Source organism: Myzus persicae, unplaced genomic scaffold (genome assembly GCF_001856785.1).
Source record: "Myzus persicae strain clone G006 unplaced genomic scaffold, MPER_G0061.0, whole genome shotgun sequence".
Taxonomy (NCBI): Eukaryota; Metazoa; Arthropoda; class Insecta; order Hemiptera; family Aphididae; genus Myzus; species Myzus persicae.
This window is the reverse complement of record NW_019101416.1, coordinates 178,296-202,182: the sequence shown is the minus strand read 5'-3', so window position 1 is coordinate 202,182 and position 23,887 is coordinate 178,296. Positions and strand designations below refer to the sequence as shown.

The following is a 23,887-nucleotide window of genomic DNA, read 5'->3' as shown; positions in this document are numbered from 1 at the left end:
TTGCTAGACGTGTTCCAGGTCTATGAAGGGAGTAGGGACTCCGTGAAGTATCTATCGGAAAATTGAACTCTACGTAATAATTATTCGCAATTTTATTAAACAGGGCCCCAGGCCGTTCATAATGGAGCCCCTTATAATAATTGATCCATGGGCCGTCGACACTGGTGAACACTGTGCGCATACTATTATGATTGTACCCAACGGTAGTAATAGTTTAGTAAGGATTAAAGTTAATAGAAATAATATTGCAGAAATAGTAGTAGTAGTTGTAGTAGTAGTAGTAGATCAAGTAGTAAAATACGGTATAGAGTAGTAGTAATTGCATGGTATATACTATAGTAAACACTAAACAACGTGATCACGTCCTAGTAAAGACTAATAATAGTTATAGTGATGATTATGATAATAATAATAACGAACGCTGGTCGTCGCGAGTCGTGTATGTGTAGAAAGTAAGAGTAGACGATCCCGAGGGTTTTGGGGTTTTGCGTTTATTGTAGAGTATCATTTCGGGGCCGACGGGAAAACATTTCACGGAAGTCAAGGTCGTGATGGGTGGCGGCTACTGACTATGCGGCGAGGAGAGGATCAGCTGTGTGAGTGATAATGCCACACCGCCCGCCAGCCCGCCGATATATACGACCGTTACCATTCTATTTGAAGTCGACTGGGCGACGAAAAAACTATAACGCACAGGTCAATGACGTTTACTCGTAAAGAGCGGTTTTTATTTATATTTTATAAATAACCCGGATATACTAAACATCTCTGTTGTTGTATTATTATTGTTATTATTATCATTATTATTGTCTGGATGATCGGCGTAACGTGTCTCTCAGTTGATTTGGCCCATTCCCAGAATAAGTCTTGAATCGGAGTGAAATATTTTATCGCAACCGTAAATAAAAACAACTATTATATGGATCTAGGTCATTCCCTCCCCCCAGGCAACGGTGCCGGTGTTGTTTACACATTTAATCGTAACAAAGATAATTACCTGTTGATGAGGCGGCGGTTGCTGCGATTGCTGCTGCTGCTGCTGTGACGGTGGCCCGGGAGGATACTGATGATGTAGTGGTGGTACTCGATGGTGCTGCTGGTATCCGGTGGGCGAAGACGGCGGTGGTGGATAATGAGCCTGGTGACCAGGCGATGGTGGAGGGGTCGGTCCTCTGGGATTCGCCTGCAGAGCAAAAACAAAACTTTAAGATATATTGCAAAAAAGATCGACGAATCGGGAGAAAAAAAGCGACCTTGAAGGTATCCGGGGTCAACAGCCGACAATAAACACAAAGAGAGAGAGAGGGTATGACCGACACGGGGTGAGATGTGAGAGGGATGCGGAAAAAGTAAATAGGGGCAAAAAGGATTTGTGTACAGGTAGGCACACACAGCAGACTACTATATATTGTATGTATTATATATATATATATTACCACGATTACTATTACTATGCACAATAAACGTAGCGATGGCGATGCCGAAGAGGAGGGTAACGTTAAAAAGTTTTGCACAATGCTTGTTTGTGTGGTTGGCGCGAAACCTGTTATAGACAGGGTAGTGGTGGAGACGGAGACGACGTTTGGAATCGTGAAAGAATGTGTACAGGGTGGATGGGAGAACCGGAGGCCGGATGAGAGGGGGGGTCGTCGGGCGACGCAATAGTGGCGGGTAACACATCGATCGTGGTGGTTGGGAATAGTTAAGGGTTGTAAAATTACGAAGCCGCAAAACTGTGGATTCTGTCCGTGATAATGACGTTCCTTCATTCATGAATCACGAGCACGTCGTGGCGCTAGACGATGCGGAAAAGGTGACCCTAATGGGTCCAATGTGAAATAATTAATGACCCATTATCGTGACTGTATGAGCATTTGTCCGCGTGTGTGCAAGTATACGCACGCGCATACCTAACGCAATTATGGACGCAGACCACGTGGTGTATACGACGACCATAAATCCAAAAACAGCCACGTAGAACAATAAAAATAAGAACAGATTTCATCAAGATACTATCTTTAGTTCACTGGGTACTTGGTTGACTCGATGTCACTATTACGGTGTCTAACAAGATTTTAACAACTAACTTGAAAATAATTACAGAAATTGTATGTTAACTTACAACTAAATTAATACATAGAACGTCAATACTTATTTATTATTTTATTTTAATTACACACAGGACAAAACAAGAAAACATAGTAAGGAATCATACATCTACACCCTAAATTTTAGATCATATTTTATAAAACACATTTGTTAGTTTTTTCAATTCATACTTAAGCAATATTTTGAAAAGTATTTTACTTTTCATCAAATTTCAGAAGCATTCTTACTGGCTTACAAATTATTTGAAGAAAATATAAATTTAGAATTTGATTATGTTCTTCAGTATATAACTGCGTATCAAATAAATAATAATACATTGTATCTTTGTTTGTTAACAACAATTATTTATTAATTGACTATTAGTACCGGTTCCAACAATTGTAATTGAAAAGTATTTTACTCACTCCAGCCACATTATTATTATACTTTTTAGGTTTTATTTGCACCAATATATTGCCGGCTTTTTATAATATAAACTCCGTTAAAAGAAAAACAATCTGAAAGTAATAAGTGTTAAAAGTTAAGTTTCAAATAGATATAATTAGTAAACCATATCAGATCCTATAGTATCAAGCACAAAAAAACGTAAACGTAAAAAACTCAATAATCTACATTGTTGGACAATTCAATTGCCAACAACTGAGATGTTATAAATTAGGAACGATAATATGTAATAACAATGTAGTAAAACAAACAATCGACATAATAGTATTTATCTACTAGGTAAACAGAATTCGAATGCACATTGTACAACACATCGAAAGAGAATAGGTTTCGCGCCTTGTTTGTGAACCTTAAACCGACACTCACACATAAAAGTACTAAAATATGATAGTCTTCGGTCTTATAACATGTACACTCAGGTAATAGACAATTAATTGCATTACGATAACAGACTATACACTATTAACACGGGCGTGGTGAACAAAATCGAATACAAACACGCGTTATCGTATTGTTTTTCCCAGGACCACATAGCCCACGTGTACACAACTAACATAATTCCAACGTCAGCGTCGTAGATTTTTAAACAACACGCGATGATTTTCCCGTACAATACATTAATTATGTAATAAGCGTGCGTACAGAGTAGTGGAGATGTCAAATTTTCAGAGAACATTTTTTAAGTCTACATAAATAGGTAATAGATTTAATATGTAAAGGCTACTCTAATAGGTAACAGTGTCACCGTATTCTGTATAATCATGTGGTCAGTGTTCAGATTCTTACTATTATGCATCAAATTAAAAACTACTGTGTACTTAACTATACAGTGAAGAATATTTTCAACTATTTGGTGTATTATGGTAACGGGTTTACAAGGAATACTGCGATAGTGTAGTAGTGGGCAGAAGGTAGATTTAATACGTTAAACAATAATGTAGTTACGTATATTATATAATATTATACCAGTTTTAAATTATAATATTTTTTACTAATTATTGATTCCATGGTCACTAGACAGTGTTTTGTGTATAATATGACTACTATATAAGTATACTATTATACTTGTAATATAGGACAACTTATACAGTTATAGATTATACCATATAGTTATAGTTATAGTATTACAATATTGTAAATTTGTAAAACAATTACATTTTTTTTAAAAATTAGTTGTTGATTAAAAAAAATTGTTACCACCTGCCGGGTTAGTTGTTAGACCGAAGTTAATTGTAATGGATTTAAATAGTACTATCCTTGTACAATTAATCCGTCAAGAAACGCACGCACACCACAGACACGTTATGTACGAGACGGGAAAAAAGTAGGCGTCGGAGCGACCACGACATTACGCGTGAAGTGACGAAGACGACGAGATTTTATGGACGAGGCACTACGCATGGATACGGACGTACGACGACAACGATTTGTCGTCGTATAATGCCAATACATCACGCACAGACGCACACTGTGCAATTCTCGGCCACGGATAGTTTTACAAGCAACAAACGAACGATCGCGATACATACCGATCGCATACAGACGTATATTATGCTGTATTATTATATATAATAATATGTGATATACGTAAACACAAACGATTTACGATGTCGTCGACGGTGCGGGGGGAGGGGGGCGTGAGGCGCCGCCCGTCCTTTTGCATCCGTTTTTACGACGGACGCGCGACGCGGCGTTCTACTCTCCAACAGTTGTACACACACACTCACACAAGTTTACACGCACCGCGTAGTATCATTAATACTATTATTATAATATACGTGTATCAATTATGTCTAAAAATAAAATAAAACGTGGGCCCAAAATATTCCGTGTGACGTGTGTTTTTATCTGAATGTATTTACACTCGCCAGCGCGATCGCGTACGCGCCGCGCGTGTGTGTGTGTGTATGTGTGTGTGTGTGTGTGTGTGTGTGTGTGTGCGCGGTGTTGTTGGGTAAGGGCATGGGCGCGTACATAATGCGTGTGCGGTGTACAATAAACAAACCCATTCTCTCCTCACCGCACTCTCACGCACCGTCGTGTCGTACACACACGTGTGTATATATATATATAATATTATATATATATATATTTATATACATAAACTCATTCACTCGTTCTTTGCATGTATATACGTATATTATAATCTGGGTTAATAAACTAGGCTTGCGGTACACGCGGAGAATCAGAAATGATAGATGTGCATTTCCGCAATCGCTGTCACCGATAAAGGCCGCGGGGGACTACTACTACTACTACTACTACTACTACTACTTGCAAATTCTACAGTCAATGACCTATATAAATATACATACTATATGTACCAATAATGCATGTACTGTACTACTGTGACACCGGTCCTATGTAATAGTAGGTAATGACAATATTAAAACAAGGCACTGGTCACACGGCGGATTTAACATTGTTAATTGTAGATAAATAACGATTGGGTCGTCTACTCTTTAATCGACTATGTATGAACACATACTGTCGACCACTATAATTTTCAGTTACGATTGTTTATGTATATTAAGAAATATTTTTGAAAAATATATCGTTGTGAAGGTTTTTCCACTATACTTTGTTATTAAGAATTTAAGTTAATACACAAACAAAATAAGTAAATTCGGATGCTCTGTTATAATACGATTGACTACGATGGACAAATAGCCGACGGTTTGCTGAGACTCAAGACTATCCACACAGCGAATTCCTTATAACACCCGTTCCCATTGTACAATTTTTTTCATGCATAATCATATTATCACATCAGCAACTACATACATTTTGTATTTAAATAATAAACAGGGTTCACAACAACCTATTCACTGACAAAACAAATTCTAAACTCTTGGCTCTACAATTTAAAAAAATTCTGTAAGTCTATTTTCACAAGCTAACCGCACCTTCACCACAAACGACGACAGAAATTGTGCGGTTTCTACTAGTCATACTGCTGAGTAATATTTTGTAAAATCCATGAAGTCGTTTTAACGAGAAAGTGGCATTTGTTTTACAATTATTGTCATTATCAATAACGAGGAATACTATTATACTAACCTTGACTTAAATCCTTACGGCTTAGACTAATCGCCTTCACCGATGACATCACTATCGCGATGTTATAATGACGTAGATATCGCACTTAACATACTACCTATCTATCATATATATCTACATAGATAATATAAGTTGTAGATAACATGCCAATAACCTATCAATATTCAATGCTATTCAAGGTCTGTCGATACCGGCTCCCGATTGCTTATGACGACACGTCGATAATAATTATTAGGGTTACCGAGAACGGATCACTGATCCTCCATGAAAAATTAAACGTCACGATAATTAAATGACGTTTATAAGAAAATGATGTTAGATGTCATTAAAATAACTATGAGAAGTATACGATTGTATTTTCTATACATAGCAATGTTGGCCATTTATGAAATATACCTATCATCATCATCATCATCATCAATGTATTCACTATTCATTATTATTATTTATTACAATTATAATCATCATCATCTTCACACCACACTCGAGTTCCCAAATATTACATCAAAATCTATACAACATTATTATTATTTATGCAACCAACTTTAATATTTGAATTATTCAATCTCATTATAATGTTATTTCAATAAACCAAAACCAAAACACAACAATAGCGTCAAAAATATAATTTCTTTCAAATTAATATTCAACCGCAAATACCTACTACGTTTCTTGTATGATTTTGAATAAAAAATATAGAAGTTAATGACGAAAATACAATTACTATACAGTATAAAATCAAAACATATAAGTGTAATTTGAATTCTCAGTTTCCAAAGTGGCTATAATTTAAAAAAAAAAGTTTTAATCAATTAGTATATGTAGATAATTTGAGAAAAAAACACTGAGTAACCACGAGAGATTGTAAAAATAGTTCCTAATTATAAATTAATAATAAATATAAACTTACAAATTGGTTTTAAATTTTTAAATTATGAACTTCAGTTAATTAGAAAAGTATAAGTTACTCTCATAGTACTACCAATTTGCGTAAAAAAATGTGAAACATTTATAAAATTGTATTGTATTCTGAACACATTTATCTGAAATAATAACAATTTTTAATTTTTTACTTTTCTCCGATTTATTATATCATAATATATAATATATAATTAACCAAACTGAGCATTTTTGTTTTTAAATTCAGAATTTTCAATTAGTTGATAAAAAGAAGTAGCAGAAAAATATTTATTAGTTTGTACTCATAGTATCAACACTTATGTAAATACGACTTACTTAATATTTAAACAAAAAGTTAAAAACGTAATTGCATTCAGGTACCCGAAACCGTTTCGGAGAACATTACATATAATATACAAATATTAGGAACATATACGTACACCACGTCGACGTCGTATATAATATACAACAGGGATCACCCCAGGGTTCATCAATTGACATTTTTGAATTGCCAGTTTATTAAGGGTAGTAAGTTTAGTAAGTTGTATGGGACTATAAAATATGATGTATACCTATGTTTATTCAAAGAAAGTAAAGGCAAAAATAAATGAAAATCTCATTTAATTCATCACCAAAAATAAATTTCTTTCCAAAGGGCCACAAATTTCGTCCACGGGACCCTGATATTTGGTGACCGCTGATATACGGGATGTCTAAATTGTCACCCTAAATTAATTTATTTACGTATTGGTAAGGACAATTAAGTCAATAAATTACAGTGCCGCATAAATAACTATATGCATTCAAAATTTAAATTATTAGATAAACATAATAAATAGATTAATTCCTACTTTTATACTACAAAATCGATATAGCTAGTTTACAATAAAATATAAACAATTCCATAACTTTTGAAATTGTTTGTACTTAATTTCAGTACCTACGTAAAATGAAAAAACTATGATTATAACTGATTAATATAATAATTAATTAGATAGTAACCATAGTAAATTATTAATATTATAAATATTAAAATATGTAGATACTATATTCCTACGGTAGGTGTATATCACACGATTTTTAAATATTAAAAACTAAATACCATAATGTAACTAAACTCTAAATGTATATAAATCGCCATTCAACAGATTATATAGGGACACAATTTATGTACTGTAATTTTAACTATTATGTTGAAGCCAGTGGAATTTTATCTGATTCTGTATGATATTGCATGTCATGTATTTTAAAATATTTAATAATAAATAATAAGAAAAAAACTATAAATGCTATCCTAAATATTTTATTAACAGTGATTAGATATAATTTACAGATATTAAATAATATGTTCTCTTTAGTATTCACTATTTCTAGAAGTATTTCTCTAAAAAACAGTTTAATATTATTGTTTATTTAAATCGCCGTTTCACAAATATAATTTGATATTTTCCAGTAATAATATTTTTGAAAACATTAAAATATATTATTGATTATTAATGGTCATAAAAAAATATTTGAATAAGAAAATTACCACAACATACATAAGCGTTAAAAAATATAAGTAATATTATCTACACTTCAAATTACGCCACCATGAAAATTAAATTAACCTTCTCCGATGAGCGATGAACATTTAAACGCACGATAATGTACACAAGCAAAGTACATCAACAACGTTTAGAAATCTCAAACATAATGTAAAAATGTATAAATCATATGTATCAAAATTAATTAATTATTAATTACACAGTTTAGCTTGTAAAATGTATCACTGCAGTGTACCTCCGTCTTCTTAAATTAGTAACATTACTTGTTAATTAATTTACAAAATGTATCTATCTTGAATTAACTTTACGATGGACAAAATACAATTTAAAGAAAACATTTTTGTATATTAAAGCCAAGAAATTTCCCATGAAAAATAAAACCCCAAAGTTGCCTAAATAAATATTTTAATCCCGGATCGCATGAAATAAACAATTGAATAGGTTAATGATTCTCTAAGATTTAACAGACCCATCGTAGGCCACTGAACCTTGTAAAGGGATCATTTATTGATCGATTAAATTTTTATGCAACCAGAGCATAACGGTTTCAAACTTTCAAATAATATTGAATGTACAGTAAAAATTAGTCAAGAATATTGTGAATTCTTAGAGTACCAAACCTTTTTGTATATTAAACGTTATAATATATTTAAATTGTTGGAAAAATTGTATTTATATAAATAATCTAAAAAGAACTCTTCTATAATCGGTGGCTTTGTGGTTTGGAAAATTATTCGTTGAAAATAATAATAATAATAATATTTTTTTTGTCATAAAAATAATAGGTACTGGGTCACGCCGGAGAACGAAAAAGTTGTTCAAAAACGGTTTTTCGCTTGAAATATGTATTAAAAAGTATATATACGAGATAAGAAATGAGAAAAAAAAGGAAAATTTCCCGGCGCAACGCGGTGGCCCCCACGATACGATTTTTCTTCTCCTCAAGGTTGCCATTCGGGCAGCCGTAGTGTCATTATATAACACAAATGCGGCACCGACGCACAACGTGGCAACGCGGCGGGACTGTGGGCGTGGCGTCGAGCGAGCGGCGTTCACTGGGAATAATATATATATATAACGCACGCACACCATACAACATAATAATATATACATTCTACCCAACACGCAGCTGCCGCGCGCGATAGGAAAACGTAACGAAGTGAATGCCGCCGCCGCCGCTGGTTGCGAAGCTATAGCTCGTTCTCAACAAAGCCCGCGTACACATAACTACTCAGGAGCGAGCGAGAGAGACGGAAAAAACGGGGATAAAAAAATAATATAAAATGTTTTTATTTTTTTTTTTAAAGAAAACCCATTGACGCCGACCGTAGGAGAAGCCCTGGCTCGTGCTTTATGATAATTTTTTCAGATACTTCTATTTATTTATTACTATTTAATACGTCCCCAGAGCCCAAACACAATCACCGATTTTCCAGACATTTCGGAACACGTCGATATTACAAATCATAAATGCAACAAAATTAAACAAAAACTATGCGACAATGGATTTAAAAGTAGTAGTTAGACTCACGCACTCGTACACATCGGGTCACGGTGAAAAATATTTATGTGAAAACACAGGTTAATCATGGTATAAAATATTATGCATAAATACACTTGCAATGGATACAAACATTAATTCGGGAAATATAAATGTGTGTGCGGTGGTAGTAAAATAAAAATTATAATGACAATAATGTACCCGCTGCAGACGTTTATATAAATTAACGCGACGATTATCGAAGGGGGCGGAGACACGAACGGTGTCGCGGGACGTTAAAAATAAATATTTGGGAGCATTCCGCCGATCGACTAATGAATGAATCAATTACCGCCCAATAAAAGCGCCTCTAATTCTTAAAAATATGTATACCACTTGCATATAATTATAATATGATTATATAATAACGTAACAAACACACACACAAACATATGCTCACGTATTACAATATTATTATGGATATCGTGATACAGTGTACGGCGGCGATTTTTTTTGTAAAAAACTTGAGACGCGCAGACGAGCAGCGAGTGGCGCATGAAGAACGTGGAAATGCTGCCGCCACGACGACTCTATACATTATTAATACATAATACAAGTATACAACGGAATAAATAATAATCGCTATCGCGCGGGACCGCTTATTTATTGTTATTAATATAATAAGTTATTATTATTGTACTTCCACCGGACGCGATCAGCGGCAGTGGTCGTGGACTCATCGGAAAATGTGTGTTGCGGTCGTCATAATATTCTTATTCTTATTGTTTTTTTATTGTATTCAATTAATATTAATAACGAATTAAGTATTGCTCTCTCCATTCAAACGGCGCAGGTACAGCCGGCACGGATGGACGTAGTGTGGAAATATAATCGCGCGGTTACACACTCACACACGACACGATCGTTAATAACAGCCGGTTATCAAAATCCGAAGAACGGTGAAAACGATATTATTATATTATTAAACATGCACATGCCGGTTTTTTTCCGCTGTTATCTCTTTACGAGTGATATTATTCCTACTATTATTATAATCAATTACTGAGATGCATTTTATTATTAAAACACAAGGAGGAGACATACACGATCAAGTGCACGTTATTTAATAGTATTAAGTACAAAATACATATTAAAATAATACAAACATATATATAATATATAGTATGTGCGTGTACACACCACACACGATGGATAATTACCGCGTAAAATTATATTATTATCCAATATTGTGGTCTCTGCAGTTGAACGTACGTGTATCGTATAACCGACTTGCCAGTAAAACAACGCGACTCTACCCATGTGGCAAATTGATTCGACGGACGACGACGAGAGCCTCACGCGATGCCGATATTATTATTACATTATTATAAGTGACACGACGGAACGCGTCAACTCAGACATTGCGGCAGAATTCGAAACCCAATTGGAAACGTATCGAATTTTAAGAAAAAAAAATTAATATTAATACATATTATTAATGTAAATCGTTACAAATACGATCGTCCCTATTCTAACGATTGCACACCTATTACATTTTTTATTTTTTAATCCGTCCAAAAATACAAGTTTTTGAAGACTTCAAAACGAACGGTTTTCGTATTGTCAGAGCTTTTAATAATTAATTATTCAATGTGTTCACATCTGGAACCCTCCCTTGTCTTTGAAATTGCGGTGTTTGTGGATCACACACGATTGATATAATACAATTTAAAAGAAAAACAACTACCTACAATAACGTGTGCACTGTGCATTTGTATTAGTAAACAATCATTGACATTATATGTCTTATTTTCAAGTTTATATTTTCTCAATTTGTTTTTATCGTTACTTGAAACGCTAACAAGTTTTTTAATAATTAAAATCCGGAGTACGAGTTAACTACTTTAATACTATATACACTTTTAACACATGCTTCTCTCAATAAACCAATCGAAGTAATACTTTTGAAGTGCTTTTAACACAGACAACGTATCATATTTTCCGTAATCACTACGTTCCGACGAAACGATAAACCTATGAAACGATGATTATTATTAAATGCTATAAGGGGTCTATCCATAACTTCAAAAGTATTCGATATTACCTACATCAATTTTACCTCGATTTTTACACAATATTCAAAAATTCAGTCGTGTATTGTATAGAAACCCATCAAATAATTATTCAATTTTAACAATAAAATAAACTAAATTACATTATTTAGTTAGATTTGATTACTGTTAATATTTAGATGATGGACATGACAATATTGTAGGTACTCGTTATAAAAATGATTTCCAAAATAAAGAAATATATAGAATTGGAAACACTATAATACGTATATAAGGAAAACAACAATTTAATTTAATTCAGTTTATGAATTATTAAGATTATCTGACTGTCAAAGTGATATTGGTAAGTTATGTTCCGCTTCAATAATTAATTCATTAGGTTGTTTTAAAAATTACATAAAATAAAATAGTTATAACACTTTAGAGTTAATATCGGTATTATAAATAATACTTAATATTAATTTTAATTAATTTAATTAACTAAATATTTATGATAAGAAATGAGAAATTGTAAATTATTTTTGATAGTTAATGTATTATCAAATAATAGATACTCCCTAAAGGTATTAGAATTTTAGGTTAGCAAGTACCTATAAAAATAAAATAAATGCTTCACCATTGTAAATTAAGTACTTTTGGACTAGCATTAGAGGGACAAAATATATAAGATGCCTAAAGGAAATATATTTTGTGGCTTAATGAAGTTCCTTTAGAAATGTTCAGATGAATACTAAAATATAATATTATAGGTACCGGATGGATACCTATCAAAATGGACAGTTATTAAATATTAATTAATACCTAAAATAGATAAGTATATACCTAATAACATTTAATTGTGCTTTAAATATTCCAGTAATATGATCTAGGTACCTAAGATAAAAAAATGATAAAATATTTATAAAAGAAAAAAATGTATAAAGACCAACAAATTCAGTATTAATGGTATAATTCAAACAGCAGATGCTCTACTAGTTAAATTAGATTTATGATAATACATTATACACATTTGATTTGAAATAGTCTAATTTGTATGTCATGCTTAACTACAAACACAGTACCTATATTAAAGTTAGATTAACAAATTAGGAAAAATGTAAGACAGGACGTATTACTTTTATTTTATATATTCAGACTACAATAAGATTAAAGCCCGTGTTGAGCCATGGATACTAGGATTCACCCTGCTTGGTATCGACTAGAGTAAGGGAGTAACTAGTAAATTCAGTGCTCAATCTCTCCTAAATATTGAATAACATAGTATTTATTGAACTTAGGACAATATTCTAAATGAATATTGATTAAAAAGTTTGGAAATCAGCTAAGATGAGATAAGAGTAGAAAAATATTTGTATTTAAAAGCTTTAATGCATTTGCAAAATAATTAAAATATAACTGACCGATGGTGGCATATTCCTATAAGGCATGCCATGTTGAGGAGGGAAAGGTGGCATGTTGTGTCTTGGCGGTGGCCAATTTTGGTTGTAATGTTGCTGTTGTTGATTTTGAACCGGTGGCGGTTGAGAACCATCAGGTTTGGGATACTCATTGCCGTAATTATTCTGATAACGTGTCGCCGGATTCGATGACTGCAGCAGCTGGTTGAGCGTGGGTGTTGGTCCAGTCGGTTGAGATATACTCTGACCAGACAAGTACTGCCGCTGGGGAAACATAGCTCCTGGCGGTCCTGGCACCCGCATCATCGGTTTGGGGTAAGCATGCCTGAACTGGCCAAAACTGTTGGGCTCAGCATTGCTATTGGCATGGTGCTGTTCTGGAGGTGGTTGATGGTGACCAAAACTGTTGCGATAGCCACCAGGAGGAGGCGGCGGATAGCCATCCTTGTCAGGCGGCGTTTGTTCGAAATTATTAGTTTTTGGCATGTCACCGTCACCGGTCGGCTGGTCACCGTGCTCCGGCCGGCCGTACAGCTGTCCACCACCGTTTCCACTGCTCATGCCGTCGTAGTTATGGTGGTTGGTCGGCACCTGCTGCTGCTGCTTACCTTTCGGCGATTCAGGCGCCAGCAGGCTGCTGCCACTCATTGGCGCCCTGCGTTCGTGGCTGCCGTTCTGGAAACCGGGCACATCCAGCGGCCTATCTTGGTCGCGATTGTTCACGTCGCCGCCCGGCTGGTTTTCCGCGTGCGTAGCAGCCATGTTAGACGACGTTACAGGCAGCAGAACGTTTGCCAACACCCCGCCACCGCCACCCGTCAACGACAGCGTAGTACATAGTAACACGAGTCATCTACGTTATGCCCGCGCCGTTCGCACTCGGCAAACCGAATATTAAACATAGCAATGGCGCAGCGTACATAATTACCACACGACGTGTCCACTGCGTCCGTGCACGTCGGTGTCCGCACCGGCATCGGACATGGCCCGTTCGTTGGCACTGCGTGTGCGCGGCGGCGGTTCGACAACGGGAAACAAACGACGACGACCACAACAACGACGACGACAAACGGCGGGCGAGAAACGCGAAACGAGGTTAGGACGGCAAAAGGTTACGACGCACCTCTCGGACGAATATCCTATTCCCGGGGTATCGGCGGCGGCACACGGACGCCACGAACGGAGAAAACGAAATCTACAGTAATTCGATTCGGCCGAGGTACGCCGAGCGGACGAGGAAAATATTATCGCAACGCACGGCACAACAATAATCGCGTACACGCACACGGCAGACCGCGCACAGCACTCGTAATTCGTATACGAAAAATAATAACAACACTAGAAAATCATACGTGCCCGTGTGTGTATATGCAATACCCTTTTTCCAATAAATTTCGGTCGAGTAATACGCCGCGCACACTCACCGATTATCTCCCGTAGACTCTGAACGGAACAAAAATGTACGGCGGCCTACAGTGTGTACTCTCGGCCCGGCCTCACGCGCGCGTCCCGTGGCCACTCTGTAACGGGTGAGACGACGCCGCCGCCGCCGCTCGCTTGTGCTGCTGCCGCCGGCCTGTACATCGACATTTTTTGTTTCGTCTATGCTACGTATTCACTTCATCGTGCGTAGTAAAATAATATAAAGCTAAAATGTTTATTATTTCTGCTCTCGGAACGACGGCCGTACGCTCACGAGCAAATAATGTTTTTCAGATCCGTCCCGACCCGGCACATTACGCGTCCTGAAAAACTTTACGATTTTCCCGGCCGCGCTGATTGTCATTGTTCCACCCGCCCGCTGTTCACGATTTTTTATTCCATTTTTTAGCGCGCGCATCGATAAAAACTATTATCCGCCGGCCGATACGACGCGCGCCATCTACCCGAAAACCACCGCGGTCCCGGCGACGCGGCTGTGGGTGGCCACGACGACGCCGGTCACGAACGATATAATATTACGATACACTATAATTTTTAAACGTACGTGCGGCCGCGGTTGGCCGTTCCAACGGTCGGTCGCCCGCGTCTTTGCGTTTTTTTTCGGCTCGGAACATTCGTTTGTTTTTGCGCCGCCGCGTTTTTGCACCTCTCGCGACCACACGCACACGCACACGCATTGTAATATCGCCGTCGCCGTGCGTATAATGATATTATTTTATGCCCGTCGTCCCAACGGCACGTTATAACCGGCGGCGGGCGCGTTCCGAGTGTTGTTGCCATTTTTCTTTAGACGGCCGAAATTTTTTTCACTCCTTTCCCCCGTCATAATGACACGATGACAAACTCTGTTCGTTATTATTATTTTTATCGTCGTAGCCGGCGCAGAAAACCCGCACAGGTCGATCTACACATCATAACATTATATTATTACAACACACTGTTCGCTTTATACGAAATGTCTTCAGAATACGTGTATTGTACCTCTCCCTTTTTCGACTTGTTCTCAAACTTATTAAGGCCAAGATCTCTATTCTCTACATTATAATATTATTATTATTATAATTATTGTAAAATATATCACTGTAGGTACCTATTATGACAATGACACGGTTTCTTTCTTATATCATTATTATTTATACTATCCGAACCATTATATTGTACATCAAAATTACAACAATTAAATCGTTCGAGAAGTGCACTAGTCATTTTAAATAACACTTGTCTCTAGTTTCATTTATCTTATTATTATCAATCATAATATTAATAAAAAATATTACTCAAAGGACGTCCGTAGATCTGCTTTCCATTTATATAACTTTAAATTATCAATGTTTGCTTAATTTTAAGTTTATTTAGGTAGGTACCTAACATCCTAAAGCAAAATATTGATTTTTATTCTACTTGATTCGCATGTGTGCTAAATTCACAGTACCCATCTAAAACAATCATCAAATTACACACTTAAATAAATACATTACATTATATATATATATGATTGAAGGATACAAATAGAATACAATATTATATAGGTAGGTCATCAAATTAAATAATTGCCAATTACATAAAACAGCTATACAACAATAATGAATTACTTTTGTGTAAACAATATTACATAATATCATTTATCAGTATTGATTTGAATGAAATATGAATGTTTTAAAATAAATAAACATTTGAAATCAACATTAATTATAGGTCTGTGATGCAAATAATTAAATATTTGTGTATCAAAATGTACAAACAATAATTTAAAACTGTGCCATTTAAATTATATTTAATATGTATAATATTAAAATTGTTTAATATTAAGGTGTGATATGTATAGTAACTATTTTTAATTTAAACAAAACTCAGTACTGTCATTATATTTCATAGTACTTGAATGCTATACTGCAATACATTATAAACAGTAAATAATGTTTTAAACTTATTACTTTTTCTATAAAAATAAAATTTTTAAATAATCCATTTGTACAAAAAAGGTTTCAGTTTACATTTATAAATTATACGATACAACATTATTTAAAGTAAAATATATGTTTAAAATGTTTGATAATAAATTTGATGAAGATTAAATATATTATACATATATATATATAAATAATAAAAATATATATATTATATGAAATTATTTATAATAATATAATAATATACATTTTATATTTACATGAATATTAAATATAGAATATTATTTTTTAAATACTTTTACTGAAAAAATAAATGTTTAATAATTTATATACTTGAATGGTCCTACCACAATTATTGATTTATTCACATATGTGTATTTATTAAGTTAGGAATATATAAAATATTTTATGTTTGTTTTATGAAACAATAAAACAGATTATAAACTCATCTAAAGTTGTTTAAATATTATTTTTAACTTATTATAAAAAGCTATGAAGTATCAACCCATTGTATAGAAATGTATAAATAGATAGGGTGATAAATAATTTTCAGTATTTATAATAAACAAAATCACTTTTAACAAATTGTATACAAAATTTTCAATCTTGTAAATTTTATATTAAATAAACAAGAAAACAATTTAAGTAGCACAGATAAACTACAAAAATATATTTTTTCATACCATTAATTAACTATATTAATTCAGTTTAAATAAAACAATTATGCAGTTCCCATAGCTTGCATAGTCATAAAAATGTAAATATGTATTGTACAGTTATAATTCATAGTATTTACACTATCCCAGATCACCATGATTTTTCAAAGCAACTAATTTATTTCTTCTTTTGAGCAGTACCCCTGGCAGTCCAGGCTTTTTTCAAATTTTGTGCAAAATATATTGAGAATCCATGAATTTGAACTGCTATAGCAATAAATATATACCAAAGTATACCATAGGGGAAATTCTGAAATTAAAAAAATTAATTAAGTACAAATAGATAATTATCAATTCTATAGTACGATACTTACCCGCCACAGTTGAATAGATTCAGTCGAGGGGCTTTCTGTAATAAAAGTATAAACTTCTGGAAGGTATGTAAAAAAGCCATAGACTACTGGTAGAACACCAAATGAAATAATCCATTTGATGTAAAAGGAAATATTTTTTATACAATTATGTTTGATTGCACGTAATGCCAGAAAAGATGCTGGCAAACTCAAACACCATAAATATTCCCAAAGCAATGGCTGAAATAATAAATTATATTTACCTTTGTATATCCAGCCAAGTTAACTCAGAAAATTAAAATGTATACTACCAATACTTAAAATTATAATATAAAATAGTTTTTATTATTCAGTATTATAAATTGTATTCAGTAAGAAATTATTTCATTCTCAAATTTCATTACCTTAGGAATTTCAAGTTCTTCAATTTCTAATACAAATATATCCAATCTATCCAAAACATCTGGGCATAATTTTGCACCCATAAGAAAGAATAGAATATAGTGAAATAGTATACAGTATTTAAGTCGACTTTTGTTTTGTACACTAAAATTAAAATCAATTATTAAAAAAATATTTTAAAATAATTTACTATAAAGCTTAAAATATTATTAATTACATTTTTTAAAACAAAATTTATTGATTGGAGTATATATATGACAATAAAAAATGCATTAAACTACTATTCATGTACATTGTATAATATAATAATAATTAATTTGTAGAGTATGTAGTAAGTAGGTACCTGATTTTGTAATGGTCGGCAACTTTTTGACGATGAGAAAAATCTGAGCCGTCTGAGCCAGCAATTGTTGGGCCCTTCGACGACATTATCTGGTTTTGAACTGTTTTACTTAGAGAGTAAAAAATAAACCTAATAACGAAAAACTGTTACATAAGAACAATGTTCACACAAATAATATATCAAAATACATTGAGCTACATTCTCAAAAATAAAACTGCCAAAGTGGTCGGGTAATCGGGTCTCTGCTTAGTGATAACAGCGAATTCTTAACCTAAATTTAATCTGCATAAGCAGCTGTTTGCTAGCGTCAGCATGTAGCTAGTGATAACTATTTTTTATACAATTTTGGTTTAATTTTAGTTCCGTATTTTATAGAATTATTTTTGTGCGAGCATTGGGCAATACCTAGGCTTTGGAGTAGGTACATCGTATATCATGCTAAGGTGGACATGCTTAATATGTATACTATTTAGTTATGTTGATTATTTGGCTTGGTTTGGCTTGGGGGCCAAAATATTCGAACCGTGGTTGGGAGGCATACAAATACCTATTGAAGTTTAACGTTAACAGTTCAAATTGCAATTTAATCAGTCAATATTTGAACTTGTAATCATTTCTTAGATTTATTTTCATTGGAATAAATTTTAATTTTTGAGTAAACAAAAACTGTAAATGTATTATTTTAAACACGCCCTGATCTAGGCGTGCGCACAGGGGGCACCAGGGTTCGGACCTCTCACCCAAGGTCCTAATTATTAAATAAATAGACCCCTAGGATTAAGTTTTCGATATTTTTTGGTTTAATCAGCTAAAGTATTAAGTTTTTGAAGCTTCACTTAAGATAAGTTCTACAAATATAAATACCGAATATCAAAAGCGCATAGCTAATAATAAATTATCTTTAGTGAAAGTCGTCAATGAAACAACAAATTTCGTTTTTTTATCAAAAAAAGACCGGCTGTGTTGAAGTCGTTTACTGAAAATTTAAAAAATTTCTAAAAAAATGGTATGTTACTAATTATTTGTATAGGTATTTACCCCTATTTTTTTATTGTTTTCTACATAACTAACTTAGTATTAAGTGTACATAGGTACACTTATTTTTATTTAGATGGAGATTTTGATAAATTTTCACTGGAAGAATTATTAATATTATAAACAAATGACCTGTATCTAATGGTTTTCAAAAATCTTGTGAACCCTAATATTTAATGAGTACCCCAGGGACCAAAAATTTGCTCACGCCAGGAGCGTAGCTGGACATTTTGAAGGGGGATGTTATTCAAAATTAATTGACAAAATTATACACCTATGTTTTTTTATTAATTTACATGAGTTAATTAACTTTACTTTTACGGTATTGTACAATCATACAAGCACATTACAAGTGAATTCCCTTGATATATTTCAATAGCTAATGATTGATGTGAAAATGTTAATAAATATTTAGTTAAAATTTTTTTTTTCTTTATTAATATATAATATATACACAGTCTGTAGGTACCTCCGGCACAATAAGAGTATGAGCTACGATAAATATAAAATTGAAAAATTTGATTGAAGAAGCCACCCATCAATGATACTTTAGTAGTTAAAATTTAAAATGTACATTTCAACATTTGTCTCTTATGTATTATTAATATTATTATTAATACGAAACAAAAAATGTATTTTTTTTTTTGAATTAACGTGAGGAGTTGTTAAAGCTATAGTGCATCTCAGGGCCGGATTAAGATTTTTGACGCCCATAGGCTGAAATAAATTTACAGCCTAATTTACATAGGTATTGACATTTTACTAATATCTCAACGTAGTTTTTGGGTCACACCAAAAACAAATTTGCCGCCCTAGGCTTTAGCGTACACAGCCTAAGCGGTAATACGGCCCTGGTGCATCTATTATTTCATCCATTGTTATACAACTACCTAAATTGCCATATTCATAACTACTAAAGCATTCAAGCGATTTTCAACAGATATTTCTTATAGGTTTTCAAGCGACTTAAAGAGGAAAGAATCTTTCACTACTTGTCGTGTGTTCATTGATAACGTTATTGATATTAGTAAAAGCCGATGAACACTCAGGAATATTTTTTCATTACAGCCAATTGTTAGGAGTTTTGTTTAGTATCTGTTGATGCGTTATTTCAAATTCACCAACGTACTCTCTGTATATGAAAAAAATAAAATAATCATCGTGTATGAAACGAGTAGGCAACGACACGAAACGTTGTAATGAGAAACCGTTGTTATCTTATTTTATATATGTCGTTATGATAAATATGTGAACATTACGGTTTATGATGAAACTTTACCTTAATAAATGATAAGTCATAAATATAACATGGTCAAATGGGTGTCACTATGCCTGGCTCACGCCTATGATCCTGATATCTGTTAATCCTGTACTGCATATCTTTAATAGTTAATGTGCTTAATAGCACTAAGACACTTTTAAAATATTAATTATGATTATTTATTACAATATTATTACCAACAAAATACTATTGAGGTAAATATTCATTATTTTTCGAAACTATTAAATTTTTCAGAGATATTGGTTGGTCACATTAAAATATTCACTCTCTAGTCTTTATTATCTCGTATTTTAATATAATTTTTCTTATAAGTATAATATATTGTATACCTAAGTATTTCAAATATTTGAAAAATACAATTTAGTAATATGTCAATTTCTCCATTTGTACATAAATATTTTTATAAGATACATATACGATTCAACTTGACAGTGTGTTAAATATTTATTTAAAATGTATTGAGGCGAAATAACTGAAGTCTGTAAACAGTATAGTAGTTTAGCACCTAAATACTTTAATAATTGGTTATACTGTGGTTTGGTGAGGAGCCGTCGTACGCTCAATCTGCGGCAACTTTCTGATGAGCGTACTTACCGACCGTCGTTGCTATCACTTGGATGGGTGACCACACATACAAATGTATGTGTGACTACTCATACGTGTTTCAAATCAACCGTATCCCCTATAAATGGCTATTGGCCATAGCTGCCGGCTTCAGGTAAATAAAAAAAAAAAATTTGTTATAATAAATATTACGTGTACCTACCTAATATATTACTATATTTTTTAATATAATTATTTTCTAACCATGAATGCATAATTAATGTATTTTTATATTAATAATTAGTATTATCAAGGAAGTATAATAACAGAAGAAAGGGTGATGGCTGATAAGTGACGAGTGATGATCATTACAATATGTTTGTGTATATTCGTATCAGTTCAATGTTCTGACTTTCAGATAAGATACTTTATACCTACCTATGTAGTATAAACAATAATAAAATGTCTATAACTTATAATATATCAAAATAATATCATGATATTATTTTGTTTATACATTTTAATCGTTTAATCGTGATGATAGCGAGGCGTTGTGGATAGGCAACTAAAGTTATTCTGCTGTCGACGGTCTGTTTGTCTGGTCAAATTAAACAAACCCGCCGACAGAATAAAAATAAATTTAAAATGCATAATTCGGTACCAGGAGTGTACGAGAAAAAACGTCTATCATGATGCGGCCAGCCAGCGAGGTATGGGCGTACGGGTCAGTTCCGGGTGTGGAAAAATGTATCGTTGCTATAATATACCTAGTTGCTTCGAATCTGAATAAAATATCTAGCACGGCATAAAAAACGGAAACCGGTCTGGGGAGTTGGAAAGAACAACCACGGCTGCCGAGTCGTGGCTAAAAAACGCGGCATGTTCACCGACCACGATATTGACACAGAAATTCGTATTTTATGTCTTCCTGCATATTATTATGTATGTATTTTTTATATCGTCCCGCAGGGTTTCTTGCTTCCAACCGGAATGAATATAATGGACATTATATTGACATTTTATTATAATATAGACATTATTATGAATATTAGTATATGTTGTTGATATATTTAACCACCCTGATATTGGGATGAACCTTTTTTTTTAAAAAAAAAGACACGGAACTAGACTATTAAAATGTATGGAATACAACTTTAGCTGCTATGGACCAACACCGAATTATATTAAATATCATGTATATAATATTATATAACCGATAAAAACCCGACCTTAAAAAGGCCAAGTCATGCACAATATGAACAAATTCATAAATCCTTAATTTTGAAGTCCTATCCGAGATTAAGTGAATGAGGTCGTCAGTGAAATCTGGTCTTATGACTTCGTACAAGTTTGTGTTTATATTATGTTAAACACATTGATATTAATCATCAAACATATTAAACTATCCAACATTGTTACCGTCACTAAAAATATACTTTTATAAGACAACATATCGGAGAGAGAAACGATGGTTCTCATTTGCATAGAAACTTTTAAGTAATAAAGAAACTAACATTTACACAATAAGAGTGAATAAAGATCATAGGCATAATTTAGAGGAAGACTTACCGGGACAGACCAGGTAACCGCCACGGTTAAGCCCAAGCGCCGCCCAATGTAAAAACGGCCGAAGCTATATTCGCCCAACACTTATTTTGTTAGGCTTAATTTAATCATCAATTAGAAACAAAAAAAATGGGCCCTACTCAATCGGGTATCACCAAATCGGGTTGCAGCCCTTAGCATGCTACAGTTGAAAAATAAAGTTATATCTGGATTGACTTGTTATACTGCAAATCTTACTATGATTTACACACATACAAACGTTTTGGTATGCTACCTATTTAATTGGTTTTTATATGATATTATTATATCATTGATCATTATTAATAAAAGCTTCAACACGCTATAGCCTATAGGTATATTAACTATTAGTGGACAATTAATGTATTTGATGCGGCTTGTGAAAATCATGCCTATATTGTACATGTATACTTTCAGTATTTTATGGAACTGATGAAAAGATTTCTTTTTTTATCGAAATTTAAAGGAAAAAAACTAAAAATTAAAGTCTATAGATAGCTCGAAAAGTTTTAAAATATTTTTATCAGAAAATCTTAATATAAACATTTGGTAAAAGTTCCAAGTATATATTATACTTATTTATACTATACTTATATTTACCTATCTTTACGGTTATTTGTTTTTGAGTTACATTCAGTTTACATAGGCGCATTTTAGGAAAGACTTGGAGGGGTTGAGTCCTTCCAAATTTTTTAAATTTAATTTAAGTATTAAATCTGTTATTAGTTATCTTTTAACCAGTTATCCAGTAGAGTATCTAGGATTTTCTCTAAGGGGGGGGGGATGTCAAGTTTATAATAAACATATTATTTTGTACACACATTTATTCATATTAAAATATGGTATATTTACGTTAGGTACAGTGCTATATTATACAAAATGTTGTTCATTAACTACAGAACTAAGTCTAATTTTCTCGACGACAATGAAAGTACATTGCGTATCTCATCAGGCGTCACTGTTATATTTATATGCACTGATAGCATACAAAGTCCATTAAGTAGATTCTAAAAACAGATGTAGGCCAATTATAACCAATAGTAGGTAAGTGTAAAATTGTTTTAACATTTAAATAACCCGTAGTGTTCCTTAAATATGTTTTTACTCGTCTGAGTGTTGAAAACGTTCTCTCAGGGGTCACTGTGGAAACGGATAATGTGCATACATTTTTTAATAATTTATTAATGTTTGGAAAATGTATTGAATCACACTGCAAAAAAGCTTCAAGACTAGTTTGTGAACAAAATTGAGCCTGGAAAGTTTAACTTTCCAATTTCCACAACTTTAATTCTGATATTGCAGAATTATTGGAATCTACTAAAGGTGTATA

At 33.2% G+C, this 23,887-nt stretch overlaps 2 protein-coding genes across 6 annotated transcripts in view; both read right to left on the bottom strand.

Annotated features, from left to right (window-relative positions):
* LOC111029014 (trithorax group protein osa-like) overlaps positions 1–14,490 on the bottom strand; it is a 33,343-nt gene extending 18,853 nt beyond the window's left edge. For 2 of the 5 annotated variants that reach the window (XM_022307831.1, XM_022307832.1), the window contains exons 1-2: positions 13,013–14,488; positions 998–1,183 (exon numbers count right to left, since the gene is read on the bottom strand). In XM_022307831.1, coding sequence (XP_022163523.1) covers positions 998–1,183; positions 13,013–13,771 — 945 coding nt within the window. In that variant the 5' untranslated portion in view covers positions 13,772–14,488. Of the gene's footprint in view, positions 1–997; positions 1,184–13,012 lie in introns of all 5 variants that reach the window. The other 3 variants (XM_022307833.1, XM_022307834.1, XM_022307835.1) reach the window with 3 other exon arrangements.
* A 2,445-nt stretch (positions 14,491–16,935) lies between these two features.
* On the bottom strand, positions 16,936–18,365 carry LOC111029022 (protein jagunal). Its single transcript, XM_022307843.1, has 4 exons — positions 18,114–18,365; positions 17,773–17,914; positions 17,390–17,608; positions 16,936–17,325 (listed from the first exon to the last, which is right to left on the bottom strand). The coding sequence occupies exons 1-4, from the start codon at positions 18,197–18,199 to the stop codon at positions 17,194–17,196; spliced, it is 579 nt and encodes a 192-aa protein (XP_022163535.1). The 5' UTR covers positions 18,200–18,365; the 3' UTR covers positions 16,936–17,193.
* Positions 18,366–23,887: the final 5,522 nt, after the last annotated feature.